Raw genomic sequence first — 19377 nt, 5'->3', positions numbered from 1 at the left:
ATTATTGCCGTTCATCAAGTACCTAAAAGTTCATATTGCGACACAGAACAAAGACCATCTGATATAAGTAAATAATGGTGTGACATTTTCACAAGGACGTGTAAATTACACTTTCCTGTATACTTGCACGACTGTGGCACTATGATAAAATACAAAGTGGGTGTGGAACTTTTGGCATAATATGGTGATAACACTACGTTTATTAGTCTAAGAGAATAACAACTAAAGCCCCAAATAAAGGACTAGAGAGAATTTGATCTTGAGGAGGGCAAGGGGGAAAACAAGAAGTTTGGCACTCCAACTTTTGTTGCTTATACTTGGGGTAGTTGGGTTCTGCCATAGCCTAACCTCATACCCAAAAGTTTGAAGTTAGAAGAGCCTGAACTTTATAATTTTTGGACTATATGGTAGGCTCTCTCTATCTGAATAAGGCATAGAATTAGAAAAAACCGTTTTTAATGAGTTAGGTGTCTAGATCAGAACTCGTGAGTATTGGAGCTAGAAACTCAAATTTGTGCAAGTATGAATGTACTATTCATGAAATGTAACCAAATATAAATGAAGGTTGTCAATGATGTCTTCAATTAAAATAGTTAATAATTAAATAACTTTTTGAGATAAAAAATAATGTAATAATATAAATGCAATAAATTTAACGACAAATGACTATTAATAAAACGAAAAATTAACCATGGTACAAGTGGGAAATTTTTCTACAATATATGCTTCTTCTCTTTTCCCTCTCTTGTGTAATAGAAAATAAAAAACAAAATGCTTTGAAGAAAATTTATGTTGTACCTTAAAGTTGTTACACCTACCTAAATGCAATAATTGCTCTCCAGGAATTTTCATTTTCGTCGACTTGAGTTTGATATAATAAATCTTTTTTCAAGTTTCATACGCAATTAATAGAAAAAGTTTATTTCAAATGAATTCAATGCGAATTAAAATTAGTCGACTTTTAGTGAGAAACCAAAGAGAAAAGGCCGTATGAATTTATTTTCTATTTTTGTTTTCATTTTTCTCCTATGGATAATTGACCAAACATTGACTCCTTAGCCTGAAAGTCTCTTCGTTTCCCTTTATAATTCCCACTGTCATGTTTATTTCCCTTTGCTTTCCCAAAACCAATCAAATAAGACATGCATGTAAAAATAAAATAAAAATAAAAGTCCAAAAAAAATTGGTTTAACAAAAGAAAGCAAGAACTTAGAAAAGTAACAATGGGTTTGATCAGCTTTCTTCTGATTTCAGCTAAAATTTTGATCTCTTGGTAAGTATCATCCATTCCTCTCCCACCAAGTCTTCCTCTTTCTTGATCAAAAAAAAAATTAAAAAATCTTGCTTTATTTTGTTGACAAAAAAAGACTGTCTTGTTTTTTTTTCCCCTAAGATTTTCATAGTAAAGACATGATGGGGCTAAATAATCATAGGATGATTTTGGATTTTGTTAATAGTTGTAGCGCATTGTGCTTGTCAATTTTATGTCCTATTTTTTCAGGTTTTTGTTAAGCCCCCTTTCTATATATATATATACACATGGTAGAAAGAGAGAAGAAAAAATTAACATTTTAAGTTTTGTCTTTGATCAGCTGCTCTTGACTTCCATATATCTAATTTTTTTTTAATTATTGGTTTTTGTTTTTTTCTACAGTTCTTTCTGGATATTTTGCAGACCATCAGTGACATTGCTGTGTCCTCTGTGAGTTAGTAAAAAGAGAATTTTTTTTTACCATTTGTTTGTTTGAGTTTTTGTTGGATATGTGAAATTGGGATATTTAGGCATTTGAGTTATGTTACATTCTTGATAAAAACAGATATGCATCAATTCGGGCGATAGAGAGTGATAAAGAATCCAGCTACGAAAAGTGTCTTCAATATTGGGTCCTATTTGGATTAACCACAGTATTGGAATTGACTCTTGCAAAGCCTTTGACAGGGTAATCTTTTATTTTGCTTTCATCCAAAGACATGTCTTTAGAATTCTTATGTGTTAAGTTGATACCTTATGATATTGGTGGTTAAATTTTAGGAACATATTAATGGTTGGTAGTACGAATGCAAGTCAGGTTATGAATGGAATTGCATTCTTTGTTATTCGTGTCAGCTATTATTTGCAGAGAGCTATGGTGTTTTTATGTATTGTTATTATTATTCTCTTTGATTTTAGTACATTTTGTTGTTGCGACTTGTCTTTTTCTTAATTGTTTTTAGTATTGGCTTCTTCACTACTGTATTGGTTTTACTTGTTTTTGGATATGCTTCACTTGAGCTAAGGGTCTATCGGAAATAACCTTTCCACCTTCATAAGGGAGGGTAAGGTTGTTGTGTACACACCATACTTCCCAGACTACATTTGTGGGATTGCACCGGGTATGTTGTCATTGTAGCTATGGTGCTTTATACTAAGAATATAATTCTACTTCATTGTAGCAAGTGTTGTGTATGTAACACTTATGTTGGATATATATTTGTTCTCATAAATGGTTGGTCATTGATGAATACTATATGGCATAAGAACTTCCAAATATATAAATGGTTGGTCATTGATGAATACTATATGGCATAAGAACTTCCAAATATATAAATGGTTGGTCATTGATGAATACTACTACCAAAATAGAAGCCAAGGCTCATTTCAGTACAACCACTTCATTCATTCTTTGGATGTTTGAGAGAAATATTCAGCTTCTGCAATTTACAGTGACACAATCTACCTTTGGATGAGAAAATGTATGGAGTTATATGTTAGTAATTACAAATTCAGAATCTTTATTGCAATTTATAGTTAAGTTTGGCTGTTCTTATCGTGCTCGGTTCATGAGTCTCTCACCAAGGGTGTCTTAAACCTGAAGGAAATTTTTTCAACAATAACTAAATCTGACCTAAGTGCATTGATTTCTTTAGGTTTTCATTTTGGCATTATGCAAAAGGATTAGCATCCCTCTTGCTCGTACTGCCTCAGTTTGGTGTTGCTTCTTATGTGTATATGAACTTTGTTAAGCCATGTCTTTCCCCAAATCCACACATAGAATATGTCACAGAAAAGAACAAGAGCATGCCCATGGAGCTAAGTTGTGCAGACTCTTCACTTTTAATGTCGCACCCGCGTCGGGTTCTCCAAAAATACACTACTTTTGGAGAATCCGACACACAGCTGTTGACATGTACAAAGAGTTCGAGCAACATAGCCATGAAGTGCAGTGATTATGTTGATGCAGCACCCCGACATGTTGAAAAATATAAAAAGGACAACCTGCAAAGTTTGGTCATTTATGAGGTAATCATAGTTTTCCCCTACAAACACCTCTCCTATGATCTTAAGACGGTGACATGTTCATGATCATTTTCTTTATAATTCTGTTTCAGGCTGAATCTTCTCCTAAATGTGATCGGACAATTTGTCCTAAGAAAGTTCAGATGGACTGGAGCTGTCCGCTCTGTCTGGTGAGCGTCTCCAGCAAGAAATGTCTAAAGCAACACATCAAAGGTAGGAAGCACAAACTGAAGGAAGACGAACAAAGGGAACATGAAATGATCATGGCAAGTAAAGAAGCTAAACTTGCTTCAAAGTTGGAGGGAAATTATTTAAAAGTTTTACTTGAGAGTTTGAACCAGATAAAATCTCTCAAGTTTGTGGAATTAAGAGGCTTTAATTTGCCTATTAGAAGACCATTAAGGTGCTGCACTTGGAAAAAGCCAAAGCCTGGATGGACAAAGCTAAATACTGATGGATCTATAGACCGGAAAAGAGCTGGTCTTGGTGGTTTGCTTCGTGATTATGAAGGTGCTGCTATATGTGCTTGTGTCTCTGAAGTTACATGTGACGATATCTTCTTGGTTGAGTTACTGGCTATATGGAGAGGTCTTATGCTTGCTGTCAGTATCGGGATCAAAATGATATGGGTAGAATCCGACTCGATGGGTGCAGTGAAAGCTATTAACAAAGAGCAACCACATAATCAGAAAGCTGCTAGCTGCCTTCAACACATTTGGAAAATGTTAAACAAGTTTCAGAAGTACCAAGTCACTCACTCGTGGCGTGAAACAAACCGAGCTGCTGATTATTTATCAAAGATGGAAATATCAGGAAGTGACATTGTTATGTGGCCTAGAGAGTTCCATAGTCCCCTTTGCAAAATTATTGCTGAAGATGCTCAAGGAAGCTTGTACATTAGACGATAATCCATAAATCCATCAAATGTGGCTCGGTAAAATTGTTATACATCAGCTTTTTGTTGCTAACAGAAGACTACCACCTGGAAAGTTGCAGGCTTGCTGTACATTACAAGGTAAGTAATTTTTGTTTCCAAAATGTCAGTGCCAACTTGTACGCACCTCGACAAATCCACTGGGTCAAGTACCATTTAAAGTAATTGCCCCAGTTGCAAATATATTTACTAATGCATCTGGTCTTCTGATGTGCTTCTTGTAATTAAGTTTCTAAGCAACAATGCCTTTCTTGCCTTACTATATTATGGAAGTACAAAATTATATATATATATATATATATATATATATATATATATTCAAAATTATTATAAAATCATGTTGTTTGTGTTAGTTTTCTATCTAGGGAACTTTTAATTAGCATTGTAATGGAGAAATGGAACGACGAAGGAGACGAGCAACACTGAAAATGGAACAAGAAATTGTATGGAAGAATAAAAAAAATGAAAAAGAAAATATGACATGGATAAAGAAAAAAAGAAAATAAAACTAAATCTTTTCACCATTGACATGTTGTCAACTTGTCACTGAGGTGGCGCTGATGTGGCCGCGTGTATATCACCTCCCAACCATGAAGTAAGTATTGTATATGTAAGGTTGTACTTAATTTACCTGAAAGTTCTTTAAGAGGGTACTTGAACATCCGTATAGTTACAGTGCTAAAATAAGTTTTACGGACAAATTTGAGAGGGATTTTATGTATTTTCCCTAACAAGAATGAGGATAATTTCTTCGAACATAATAATATAGTTTTGGAAAGTCTTTTTATGCTCTGGAGATTGTTTTGAAAATTTATAATATTCATGATATTGAAAAAGATGATAGAAAATGAGATGAACTCAAGTAGTAAATAGAACTGAATGACAACCTAGTGATTAACTTAAAACGAAAGAGACAAAACTCAATCCAACAAAACTAGTCGATCGTCATCATAATATTATTAAGCTGGTCTTCAAGGTCTATGAAATCAAGCCAGTGTGGTAGAATTTCTGCGACACTCACACACCATATTCATGTAAAACTGACATTTGCTTAGGTCGCCTCCGTTGATATTGAGACACTGCAACAAACAAAACACACCTTATTATCAATAGTGTTGCCTTGGTTGGCTATATGAACTCTCATCTCTGTTTTGTACCCTAATTTTATAAAAATATTAACTAAATACTATCTTATTTTATCATAATTTCAAAAATTCTCTATCATTTATAAAAAAGAATTCAAAAATCCATACATTCAATTCTCTCTAATACATTCCTTTTCTATGTATCCAAATCCGAATGTGCTATCCATTGGTAATGTATCCGAAATCCATAAATTTTAAGGAATTCTTGTAATTTGAAAAAATGATAGAGAAATAATGTAATTCATTCTTAACATTTCATTATTGCTCTATCATGGGATTTAGGAAAATTATGCTAATTTTATAGCATTAACAAGCAAATGCAACAGAGAAGCTATCGGAAATTAGCATATATACCTCTTGGAAAGCTGTCATTGAGGCAGCACATGAAGCAGCTGAGGGGGCAGGATCAGCCCCCTGAACCTCGTGTTTAAAAACCCGAGGGCCAAACACGGCATCTGCTATCCTATGGCCAACTGCATTTCCACTACCAAAGGCCATTCCTGTTTTTTTACCACACCAAAATATGAGCATTGAATATATACAAATTGATGCTATTAGAATCTGACTATAATTGATTTGGTTATATCGTAAACCTAATTGGTTATTTCCAATCACGTAAATCAATAGTTCAAGTTGTCTATTTGAAGCAATTACTGACCATCGGTAAATGAGGAACCAAGATCTCCTGCTGCAGGTTAACTCTGTACAGGAATGGAGAAGCTGCAATAAATGGGAACCAAAATTCTGAAAGTCATAGAATAACAACAACGACATACACAATGTAATTTTAAGTCGGTAATTTGAGGCACTGCAAAAATTTGAGGCACTGCGAAAATTGTAAAGGAATTAATGAGATGATCATGACTTGCCAGGCTTCGGATTTGGCTTCGGTGAAGGTGAATTCTTCAATGGCTTATCAGCAGCAGCAACAGGAGGAGATGAACAGGATTTTGACCATGGAAACCAACTTCCTGCAAAAGAAGCTGTGTCATATTTTCGTATCACAGCTTTTTGACACCACTTACACTCATGTTCATTCAACTTTTTTGGTGATAACTGAAAACGAGAATATTTTCTGCTAAACAATATCGATTGATCTTTGCGAAAAAAATTGTCTCACCAAAACACATTTTTTTGGCACAGGAAAAATTAAAATTAACTGACATTATTTTACATGGCATCCATGCACATAACCACTCAACCTTACAAACAGTCTGCCCCTTTGCAAACCATGAGACTGAATATCCAATGTAATTTACTCAAATAAAAAAAAATAAAAATATACATATACATTTCTACAAAAAAAAATAAAAAAAATCAATGATTACAGACCTCCGCTGCTACTACTACTGGATCTGAACCCACCACCACTTCGACGACCCATGATATTCAAAAGAAGAAATATGAAAAGCAAAAACTGAGCTGTGAAGATGGCAGACTCAAGCTGAAAGGCTTGGGTTTATATACGGGAGTGGGTTGGAGTAGCTTGAGGAACAAGATGGATTTCTATTGGCCAACACGTGGTGGAATTTTTCCTCTGCAACACTCATATTTTATTTTATTTTGAGATGAGATTTTTTTTTTCTTTCATATTTTAAAATTAATATTCTTTTCGCATAGCTTAAAAGTTTATATTTTTATGCTGAGTTAATTGCTTGCATTATTTCGTTATATATATGTTTGATTAAAATAAAAATAAATATTCAGAAGCAAATCATACAATTAAATGTCATATATATTTTCTAATACGTTAAAAGATACTCCTGCGATTCAAATGAATACCTATAAAAGTTAAAATTGATCTAAGAAAAAAAAAATATTTCGTCCGTCTCTATTTTACGTCACACAATTTGACTTAGGCTTAAAATTAAAAAAAGAAAAAGACTTAAAACTCGTGGTATATGCAAAGAGATTTCTAAATTTATTGTTCATACCCACTGAATGGATATAGATATTCATAGAGTAATTCTCAACTACGAGATTTAAGCGTATTTCATTCTTGTACATAACTACTCCCTCCGTTCGAAAATGTTTGTTATGTTGCGTTTATCGAAAGTCAATTTGATTAATTTTCACAGGTAAATTAGATTACATTAATTTGATATATTAAACCAAAAAATTAGATATTCTAAAACTATATGAAAAGTACTATAAATTACAATTTTTTTGTATATTAATATGATGAAAAAATGCACTGTAAAATGTTAGTCAAAGTTTTTATAGTTTAACTCTAAAAGTAGGAACCATGACAAACAATACCGAACAGAGGAATTACGTATCATTAAGTTACGAAGATGACTTGGTAAGCTTAAGAATGTCCACGATATTTCTCACCTGAACTTTAAATGAAGGTGTCTTTGGTATGAATGTGTTCTTCAATTTTTTCATATCCAGTTTGATCAAAACATTTTAAAGGAGATTTTCTTTAAGAAAACAAATTTCCTAAAAATGAGGAAACAAATTTCTTTAATGAAACTAGGAAAAACAAGTTTCATATACGACGAGTAACATTTCAATTTCATTGTCTCCCAGCCACACACGCTCCACCTCAGACCTTATCTTACCTTCGTAGAAAAAAATCTGCTTACATATCAAACATAAGAAAATAACTACGAAACGTACTTATTTTTTCAAGAAACTATCATTTTACGTGAAACACATTTTCCTTAGCACAAAACACACCCTCTAGAGTTTCTTTGGCTTTAGGCTCTACATTAACATTTTCCTTTTCAGCTTTATCTATTGTGCACTCACCAAACATTGTAACAGAAACGAGAAAACATAGTAATCCCAGAGTTGAAAAATTACAACTCTGTCAACACAACTCAAAGTCTTCAACACAAAATTTGGTCATCATAACTAGGCATAAAAACATTTTCACCTTCTGCATGCATTCAACTCAAGATATACAAATATAATATATGCTAAATCAACACCCATAGTCACGTATCTGAATCTGAACTCACAAGAAGGTGACCTAAACATCAAGTTCTCGAGCCTTACACGATTTAGCTTTATCCTATACTTCCATCCACTCTCTCAAGTCTCATCAAACACAACAAATTTACCGACTCCAACCTCTCAGGGTGTCGAAGTTGATCAATTTTGCAATAAACATCTTATTTTAGGTAAAAAAAAATAAGCAAATTCAATACATCCAACTGGAGATAGACCATCACTTTACAGAACACAATTTGCAATTGTCATGCTAGCATGTCTGAAGTAGACATTGCAAACTGTTATATTACAGCGATATTCAAACCTAGACACGATAAGCCAACTGTATTAAAATACAAGAGCTAAAATTTCTAATAAATTCTGAAGGCGCTTAACTAGAAGTGCACTACAACATTAGCAAAGACTTGTAGCCACTATAACAATAGCAAAGGCTGAAAAATGTCATCGACTATATTGAATCATCAGAATCCTCAGATTCAGTTCTATCAGGATCCTCACCAGCTGTCCCGGGCTCAGAAATGTCAGGCTTTGTTGCAGGTTGTGCCACTTTCTTGTTCACATGGCGTGCACTTGCTTCACCTCCTTCCTCTTGCTCGACAACTTCTATATGTAATCGATTAGTTAAGGAGTAACAAAAATGATAAAGATGAAACTTTAAAGCTCAAAGCATTAAAGTTTCCCTGACATTACCACGATTCCTGGTAAATAGTCAAACAGAAATTTTCACAAGTTCTTTCACCAGCAAAAGTTGTCCAACTGACTCTGGTGTACAAGCTAACAAATGTCAATTTACCAACAGCATAGCTAGGATTTGTTAAAACTCGCAGTTCTAATTTGTCAGAATATAGCCTATATAAACATTTAACACAAGTCTATTTAGCAACTTCCATTCTCATATATAGACCACGTGTCATTCTATTTAAACTAGAGGAGAAGGGAAATATGAAAGGATATCAATATTCTCAGCTGTTCCACCAGACATTATGTTCTGCAAGTCTTTCTCAACACGCCGAACAAGCTCAGGCTGCGAAAAGTATAACAGGCACATTGTAAGTACAAGGATACTTACCAGAAAAATATATAAAACTAGAAAAGGGCGGATCAAGGGATAAGGAGAGCTCCACTATATTTACGAACAGATTTTATTCCAATTCATTTATCAGCAGAGAACCAGATAAACTGAGAAGCCTCAGGTAGAATAAGCCCCTATTTGCTTTCACATACATACCCCAAGCCCTCCAAAAAAAATTATACCCCCATTCCACAGAATAGATAGCCCACCCATGACATTCTCTCTATCGGGACAAACTAGAAAGTAAATAAATGAGTTTTTCTCAGGAAAGTAAGACTGTTACATTAAGATCTGGCTCTCTCCGAAATCTTCGTCTTCGTGCATCTCTCATTGGAGGTGTGAGGCCATGTCTATATTCCACCACATCTGGAACAGGATCACCTTCTTCTCTCACCATAATCATCTGTCAGATCAACAAAGTTTACATTCTAGGAACAATGACGATTGAAAAATCATATTCATATAACTGAAGGGAAAAAGAAAGATTAATCCTAACCCTACTTGACCAATGTCTGCGGATTTAATGAGCACGTTGTCATCATAAGTTTTGTACGACTCCACTATGCAAGGAAGATTCAAAAGTGATGCAGGAAAGTGCTCCTCGCCTATGACAAAACTGCCCGTCTTTCCATCCTCTGAAAAGAACAACACTTATTCAAAAAGCACATGCATGAAGTATGATAAGATGCTTAAAAGATGAGTACTACAACAACAACATATAATTCCACAAGTGGGTGGGTGGGGGGGGGGGGGTTGGGGGGGTACTTGGGAGGGTAGAGAGGTTGTTTTCGATAGACCCTCAGTTCACTGAAAAGCATATTAAAGCAGATCAAAAAAGAAATAATCAGAAGTGAATAAATCATGGAAAAATACAATAAAAAGCATGGCAAAGCATTCCCTAAAAAACAGTAACTACAATAAAATGGTGCATAATCACAGATGACTATATATCTTCATCTACAAAGTTGAAGAACATGATGCAATGGTTGGCAATAGAGTCAAATTTGTGTCGCAAGTCAGAAATCCCGGTTAATTTGTAGGATAGTCCGGTATTAAATAAATTATAAAAAAGATCCAGAAAATATGGTACTTTACCCCAACTAGCACCAACTAATTTGTGGACATTGACAAGTTTCTAGAGCTAATTCTTAGTTGCTGATACATGAAACCTTATACTAATTGTCTCATGCAACTTTTGAATAAGAACTATTAGAGTAGGATTAAGATTGTAGCAGTGCTTCTTAATCCTTGGTTTTTATTTCTATTGAAGTTTCTTCATAGTCTACCTATAAATGAAAAAAATTAAAAGGCTCCAACTCTAAGTCAAGAACCTGATATGAGATCATTTATCTTTAGATTGACGGAGTGACTGGTCTCACTACACCCCAAACTAAAAAAAGAAGATCAGAACCTACCCTAATGTACATACAGGGGGATTTATGCTGTGAAGGAGGAGAAATCAATGAATAACTGTCTTCCAAACTCTTTCACCATTTCAAAAGGATTGTATTCCTCTCCGGAAGGAAGAAAGCAAGAGAACAATACAGCATAGAATACCTATGTCTTAATCCAACTCATTAAGACATACCACAAATATACTTACACAATCAGCAAGCTATAGATAAAAACAAAAGAAACCAGACGGTACGAGATATATATGTATATATATCCACACACGCAAAAAGGAGAGGAGAAAATCTCTCTAAGGAACAATCAAAATGCGCTGCCTTCTCTCTAAATTATTTCTCTCTCTAACCTGTGCTAACGGTCGATTTATTTGGGCCAGAGCCCAACGGACCACCACCTGTCCCTCCTGATATCCGCACCTCCACCCTTACTCAGCCCCCAACTGTAACAAACAAAGAGATGACTATCACCGGAGCAACCCAATTCAACCACGATGGAAACCTTTCCTCCTCTCGAATCAACCACAAAGACACCGTTCCTTCTCCAACTCTCGAGAACAGTGTTGAGACTATTCGAAATCCAGAATCATCTTCTGAAGATGATGTAAGGAACAAAGAGAATTTCTCGGGTGAACCTGTTACGCAGAACGAGAAGGGTGACACAACCATTAATCACAACACCACTAATACCAATTCTCGAAAGGATTCTTTCCCAAAAATGTCCTCCAATTTTGATAAAGCCCCCAAATCTGCTGATCAATCTAATACGTCCAATGATAATACTAAAGATGGGGCCAACATAGCTTCACAAGCTGGTGCCGAAAAACAGATGGAATCCTACATCTCCAAAGCTTCTTTTGCAGCAGCTGATCAAGGTAAATTTGCAGAGCAGTCTAAGAATCTCTCCGGTGGAAATTACTCACAGTAATCATCTAGGTAAACCAGCTGTTTATTTAATTGCCAATGATTACTTTGTTAATCTAGCTGAGTCATGCAAGTTTACCATAGTAGGAAAATATTCCAAGGGCAAACCTACTGTGGAGAAATAAGGAAATCTTTAGCTACAAAATTTCACCTCAAAGATTCTGCCAAAGTGGCTTACTTCAACCCTCAACATGTCTATTTGGATTTTTCAAATGAAACAGATTATAGTCATATCCTTTTCAAAAGTTGGATTCACATTGGTGATACTCCTATGAAAATTCTCAAATATACTCCGGATTTCAAACCCGAAGTGGGAACCTCAATCGCTCCTACTTAGATTCTTATTCATAAGCTGCCGTGGCACCTTTTTCATTGGGACATAGTTTGAGGATTTTGAATGCTGTGGGAACTGCGGTTGCTCCTGATCAGGCCACAGACTCAAAGTCTAGAGGCAATGTGGCTAAAATCAAGGTCGAGATAGACCTCCTCAAACCCAAGATGGATCAAATATGGCTTGGCTTTTCCAGGCTTGACGGCACTGACGATGGGGTTTAGTTAGATATTGAATATCAGGATGCCCCGTTATACTGTCTCTACTGTAAACTCCAAGGACATCTCGAAATGGAATGCAGGAACAAAGCTAGAGATGAAAGAATTAAAGCTCAAAAGCAAGAGGATTTAAACCAACAGAGAAAACAAGCACATGAAAATCACGATGAAGATGATGGTTTTACCACTGTTACCAGAAAAGGAAAGAAGAGCACTGAGAAAACTAAGAACCAAACCAACCAGGATAACCCTAATGTTAGGACCAATTCGGTACCGTCTTTGGGAAATGATACTAGCATCGTTAACCAAGTTGTTATTGCTCAAGCCTCTAATATCAAGAGTAGACGGGAACAAGCCCAGAACAAGCATCCTGCTCAAGTTCTTAATGATAAGCAAGTTGATCATCAGAATAGCAATAAAGATCATGTAAAAATCAAGAACAACACCAAGCAGCACACTGTCCGAACTCAAACTAACATGAAGCAGAACACATCCACTCTTGATGTGCAAAAGCAGTTGCGTCAGCATACTACAAAAAAGACGCAAGGCAACCCAAAATATGTCGAGACTAGCAAGCTCACTTCCACTACTATTCAGGAAGAGTCACGAAAGAAAAAGAATGGCGATGTTGTGGAAAAGAACAAGGGGAAAATCTCTACTACCCTAACAGGTAGAGCTAGCACTCAACAACAACCTCAACCAATCCAACAGAAAAAGAATGCTGCCAACAAATTAGATCATACTGCTAAAGTTAAGCAAAGATCAGAAAATGCTCTGCCGCAACGACGACAATCAAAGAGCTCATCCCAAGGATCACAGGGTCACAACCAACACAATATCACATCAAATAAGCAAATTCAACATGCTGAAACAGCTTCCAACAGAAGAAAGCAAACAGAAGCTCAGCCACATGATACTGAAAATACTCACTTACAAGCTATGACAATCCAAGAAAGCTCTGACTCTGAATCGTCTAATGAGGACGAGGTTCAAATTAAAGAGAGACCATCTGGTAAAGAACTTTCTAACAAAGTAAGGCAACAGTTGAACAGTAATGAGGTTACTGAAGATGATGATTTAGAATCTGAATAGGAAGAAGATGTTGATGTCTCAGACAGTGTGAATGAATATGAAAGTCTTGAAAAAGGCAGTTCAAGTTCTGAAGACAGTGATGATGATGCTTATGACCCTCCCATATTAGTAAAAAAAGAGTCCAGCAAGCTTTTGGAGAAATTATTGACAACACCAATCTTTCCTCTCTAGGAAAAGAGTAGAAATACAGAAGAAACAAATCCAACAAAGGAGATAGCTCCCATGTTAATACTACTGTGACTAGATCACAGTCAAAAATTACTCTCTAAATCGCCTTTTATTAGTGATCAAGACTCTTATTTGGAATGTGAGGGCCATTAATAACAAAGGTGCTCTTGAGAGATTGAAAATGATTAAATCCTCTCAACATGTTACTTTTCTTGCCGTCCTTGAACCTTTCACTAATACTTCCAAAATTTTGAGACACAACAAAATTCTTGGTTTTGACTACTGTTTTGCCAATTCCAATATTAAGATTTGGATATTTTGTGACTCTCAACAGAAGTGTGTGATCTGAGGAGATGAATATCAAATTCTTACCTGTGAGCTTGTCTGTGAAGATGTCAAGACTATTATCTCTGTTGTCTATGCTAAATGCAAAGCTCACCTCAGAAATGACTTGTGGGATAGTTTGAGGGACTGGTCTGCTAACATCTCATCTCCTTGGTGTGTTACAGGAGACTTTAATTGCATCGTTGGTCCAGAAGAAAAAAAGGGGGGCAACTCCCACAGGATGGCCAAAAGATTACCTTTCTTAGACTGCCTAATGGACTGTAATTTGCTTGACTTGGGCTTTATTGGCTCCAAATACACGTGGTGTAATGGCAGATTCCCTGAAGACAGGATTTGGAAACGGCTAGACAGAGTCGTGGCTAATGACGAGTGGATTAAGACTTTTCCTGATTCTAGCATATCTCATCTCATAAGAACAGGATCAGATCAGTCACCTGTTTTCTTTTCTTTCTCTACAGGTACTCCTCAGAGAATTAAGTACTTCAAGTTTCTTGATTTTTGGACAGAGCAACCTGACTACTTGGGAGTTATTCAAAATGCGTGGAACATTGAGGTCCATGGCAACCCAATGTGGAAAATGCATTTGAAACTTAAAAATGTGCGCAAACATCTTTCTTGGTGGTCAAAAAACAGCATTGGTGACATTTTTTAAAACACCAAGAAGCTTGAAAAAAAGGTAAAAGATCCTGAAACCATAATGGAAACCAACCATTCTAGCACCATCAGACAAGAATACAATAAGGCAAATGCTGAATTCATTAAGCATTTGAAAACTGAAGACTTACTTTAGACAAAAAGCTACACTTAAATGGCTTAAGGAAGGAGACAACAACACCAAGTTCTTCCATCAGTTATCAATAGTAAAAGGAGGAGACTTATGCTCAAGACTATAAAGAATGAGTTTGGGAATTGGATAGAAGGGGAAGATGGCAGAGCTTTTGAAGCAGTCAATTTTTTCCAAAAACAATTCACTCAAAAGGAACAAGTGGACTGGAACATATTAAGCTGCATCCCTAAGAAAGTTACCTATGAAGACAATGACTACTTAACCTCTCTTCCCACTTTAGAAGAAATTAAACAAGGATGAAGTTTTCATCCTCATTGGATCTCAGGGAGGTCTGGACAAAAATCCAAAACTCAGACCACAATGTTTTCACTTATTAGCATATGAAAGAAAAGACCTAGGTATGGCGGGCCACAATGGGGGGAAAATCCTGCCTTAGAAATCAGATGAGGCCATATAACTTGTGGACACCAAAGACTATTAATTTACAAATTCAATCAAAACGACAGTAGAATAAACTATGCTCTATTGACAACTTCACACCCCCAATATTTTGGAACTTCTTATGGGTATTCCAGATAACCTCAGAGAATAAAAATTGTTTGGAAAACCATTCAGTCTATAGTTAATCATTCACATCTCAATCCCAAATCAGTTAGATTTGGATGAATCTTCTATGTATTTTCCCCTCTATTCAAGTAAATTTCATTCCAGTACTAAATACTTAACATTTTTAAGACGAATCACAGATTCTCTAAATCCCAAAGGTTCTCTGAATCAGAAGCAGTATACGGAATTGGAAGATATAGGGGGGAGTAAAAAGGTTCAGCTCTCACGGAGGTGGCCTAGTGAATAGTGATCGATGAAGTGGGTTGAGAACCGTGAGGTCCTAGGTTCAACAGGCAAAAACACTAATGATTTCTTCCCATCTGTCCAAATTTTGGTGAAAAGAGTTACCTAATACTTGCACGGTCGGAGGTAGCAAGTACTTTGTGGAATTAGCTGAAGTGTACACAGGTTGGCTCGGACACCCTGGCTATCATAAAAATAATAATCAAAGGTTTAAGGAATGACAATACGAACACATGGGAAGCGAAAGATGGAAGGACTATGGTTTCCTGTTTTGATAGGTGATGCGAGAGTATTAACGATGTGAAACAACATAAAAGGAATGTTGGTGTGAAGTAGGACTAGTTTAAATCTAAAGAGTAAATGCCAACATGTCAAATAATTGTGTCAAAAATTATAAAGATAATGGCAAAAATCACACTTGAAATATCACATTTTTGCGAGTTTTCAACCTAAACTGTCCGGTATTTACTTTTCCTACCTAAACCATCACCAACTAGTTACCAAAAGACACCTCAACTATTAGTTGTTTCCTTTTCCTACCTTAATAATTGCCACATTTCAAGTAATAAAAGGGAACAATGAACACCTGATAGTTCAGTGTATTCTTGACCATCAACTTAAAACTATAAGCTCCTGCACAACAATATTTAGAACTCCAAAAGAAAAAAAGAAGTTACCAGAAAAAGACAAGTCCAGTTTGTCTTCTGAAGAAGGATTTTCACTTAAAAGACGGTCAATTCGCTCAGCAACAGAAGGTGGAACCCTCAGAATAAATTGCTCATCCATGGCTGCACAAATTTAGAAGAAAAATTGAATCTTTTGACCAAACAAAAATAACTTCAGAAACACCCTTAAACTTGATTTTCTACTTTCAATCAAAGAACCCTTTTGACATCACTATCTTCTCCACCCTTTTGACATCACTATCTTCTCCACCCTTTTGACATCACTATCTTCTCCATAAGTATCAGTCAAGAATCATACAATTTTCAAACGAGTAATTTGTACTCTACTTTGAATAAAGAATCAAAATTTATAGAAATAGATCAAACAAATTCCTTCGAAAAAAAACTTTAATAAGTAGGAATTTCGATTCTTCTCTCTTTAACATAGTAAATTGATAGAATTCTCACCACAAAATAGTGCCAATTGTTGAAGCAGAGATGATGAAGAAAAAAAAAAAAAAAAAAGAAGCTGGGTTTCGAGAAAAGTGAGAGAATGAAAAATGATTTTAATGGAAGTGTGTCGAATTTATGCAAATTGAGACACTAATTAATAGCAATTAGAATGATTTTGGTGGTAATGTGAAAAATATTTTAAAAAATAATATTATAATTAAAATAATGATAATAACGTCAGCAAATCTGATTTAAATAATAATATTAATCGAAATGTATAAATTGTGTTTCTATTTGTATAAAGCGAGAGAAAATTTATAAATATTTTCGTCTTATACACTTATAATTAAACAATAAAAATGCTCTCCTACCCAGTTTCTTTTGTCTTTCTCTCTTTTTCGTTTTATACAAATTTAAATTGTATATAATTTCTCTCTTTCTCGTTTTATACAATTCGATTCAATTGTATATTCCCTGTCCAAGTCTCTTTTGCCTTTCTCACTTTTACATTTTATACAATTCGTTTTATACACTTTGTTTTATACAATTCTCTGTTCAAGTCTCTTTCTCTTTCTAGTTTTACACACTTAATTTTATATAATTCGCTTCAATTGTATATGTATAGCGAATTATACATTTATGTGTTTGCTATGGAGTGCAATTATGCAAACTTTATTATAACATACAAATATGCATTTTATGTTTGCTATATATGAAAGTTGTCCAAACTTATATCTAGGTTCAAATTTAAAAAGAAAAAAGTTAAAAATAAAGAAGTATTTATTATTTTAAGTCGAGGGTATGAATTGTTCGAATTCAATATGAAAATTTTAAAGTTTTTAAATTGAAAAAAACTACAATTAAAATAAAATAATGATGAATTGGGTAAAATTCAATTTTGGATTAATTGGTGTAGCCACTGTGGTAAATTATGATTCTTGAGCCTTTAAGATCAATCATAAAAATTAACGATCTCAGTTAATCTAATAATTCTTCTATTCCATATTAACACTTTTTGTTTGGATAGCACTGTATTGTATAGTGAGGCAATGCACATTGTTAAAGAAAAATGTTTGAGGACATAATTGAAATTATATTTTTTAATATTATCTTTTTTTGAATCATAAATATAACTTTGTAAATGGTGTAAGTTATCCTGTAGAAAATATAAAACTCAATTAAAAGAAAGGACAAAATAGAAAATAATCCAAACATATGTCTTGAACTTTAAACAATTCAATTATTTTAAACAATAAAAAAATCTCAAAAAATCACTTAGTATGAAATAAAAAAAATAGCTTTTTTTATTAGATATAACTTTATACGGTTATTCAGTTAATAAAAATTGCCATCATGATACTCTCATATCATTTAGTTTTTCATATTATTAACATAACTTATACTATAACTTTAAAAAGAAAATGAACTTATTCCTAGCATTTAGCACAAATGATATGGATAAAGCTAAAAATAAGACATTGAAATTTGTATCTTCAGAAATCCTAATATCCATTGTATTAGACTCGATATTCAATCAAAATCCATAAATTTAAAAAATTAAAAAAAAATACAATAAAAATAAATAAATTCCGAATTGGCCCACTTTTGCCTACACACTGCTTATCACCGCTGTTAAATTTTCTATTACAAATGGGTGAAATTTTTATTTTTTTTATGAATCATTAAAACATATACTCCTTATGAACAAAATTATTTTCTAAAAAGAATAATTTAAAAAATATATCTTACCAAACTTGCTATTCAATCTAAGCTCCTCTTTAGCCATAGATTTTATTGTTGAAGCTTGAAAGTTTAAGTTTATGATTGTGATTTTAGATTTTAAAGTTTTGTGAGTGAAAGTCATGAGAGCCTAAAAAATGGTCAGATACAGTTGTTAAGATCTTGAAATTATTTAAAGGTTAGATTTTTAAATCTGGTCAAATTTTATGATTTTGTGAGGCAATGCATAACTATTAAGAAAAATATTTAAGGAAATAAATTAAAAGACATTTTCTCTATTGTTTTTTTAATCGTAGACGTTACTTTGTAAATAGTATAATTTATCTCGTAAAAAATATAATACTTCATCAAAGGAAAGGATAAATATAGAACAAAATTCACACATTTATCTTGAACTTTAAATAAATCAATTATTATGAACAATAAAAAAAATATTAGATATTCACTTAATATAAATTAAAGAAAGTAATTTTTGAATTTTTTATGAAATATAACTTCTACAATTATTCAGTTAACAAGGATTGAGGTCACTATACTCTCATATCATATAGTTTTATATTATTAATTAAACTTATAGAAAATTGCAACTTCAGAAATCCTAATATCCATGGTATTTAGACTCAATATTCAATCAAAATCCATGAAATTTAAAATTTTGAATTCAAAATTTAATCCCTAATTCAATTCAAAAAAAAATTAAATTTCGAATTAACCCAACTTATGCCTACACACTGCTTATCACTCCACTAATTAGATTTTCTATTACAAATGGGTGAAAACCATTTTTTTTTCTCGATCATTGCAACATATAATCCTTATGAACAAAATTATTTTCTAGAAAGAATAATTAAAAAAAGAATATCTTACCAAACTTGCTATCCAATCTAAGCTCCTCTTTAGCCATAGATGTTATTTGTTGAAACTTGATACTTGAAAGTTTGAGTTTATGATTGTGATTTTAGATTTTAAATTTTTCGTGAGTGAAAGTTCTAAGAACTTAAAAATGGTCTGAG

At 33.9% G+C, this 19377-nt stretch overlaps 2 protein-coding genes across 3 annotated transcripts; one reads left to right on the top strand and one right to left on the bottom strand.

Moving 5' to 3' along the window:
* Positions 1-952: 952 nt before the first annotated feature.
* Positions 953-4563, top strand: LOC101261323 (uncharacterized). The gene is made up of 5 exons (XM_004237970.5): positions 953-1273; positions 1655-1702; positions 1818-1940; positions 2908-3280; positions 3370-4563. The coding sequence occupies exons 1-5, from the start codon at positions 1224-1226 to the stop codon at positions 4183-4185; spliced, it is 1410 nt and encodes a 469-aa protein (XP_004238018.3). The 5' UTR covers positions 953-1223; the 3' UTR covers positions 4186-4563.
* A 3896-nt stretch (positions 4564-8459) lies between these two features.
* LOC101261021 (transcription initiation factor TFIID subunit 7) lies at positions 8460-16777 on the bottom strand. 2 transcript variants are annotated; one of them, XM_004237969.4, is made up of 6 exons: positions 16640-16777; positions 16184-16294; positions 9888-10021; positions 9670-9789; positions 9269-9338; positions 8460-8923 (listed from the first exon to the last, which is right to left on the bottom strand). In XM_004237969.4, the coding sequence occupies exons 2-6, from the start codon at positions 16290-16292 to the stop codon at positions 8763-8765; spliced, it is 594 nt and encodes a 197-aa protein (XP_004238017.2). In that variant the 5' UTR covers positions 16293-16294; positions 16640-16777; the 3' UTR covers positions 8460-8762. The 2 variants fall into 2 exon arrangements, with proteins under 2 accessions (XP_004238017.2, XP_019069195.2); XM_019213650.3 differs by having other exon boundaries at positions 16376-16753.
* Positions 16778-19377: the final 2600 nt, after the last annotated feature.

This window comes from Solanum lycopersicum, chromosome 4 (assembly GCF_036512215.1).
Source record: "Solanum lycopersicum chromosome 4, SLM_r2.1".
Lineage (NCBI taxonomy): Eukaryota > Viridiplantae > Streptophyta > Magnoliopsida > Solanales > Solanaceae > Solanum > Solanum lycopersicum.
This window is presented reverse-complemented; position numbering and strand designations above follow the sequence as displayed.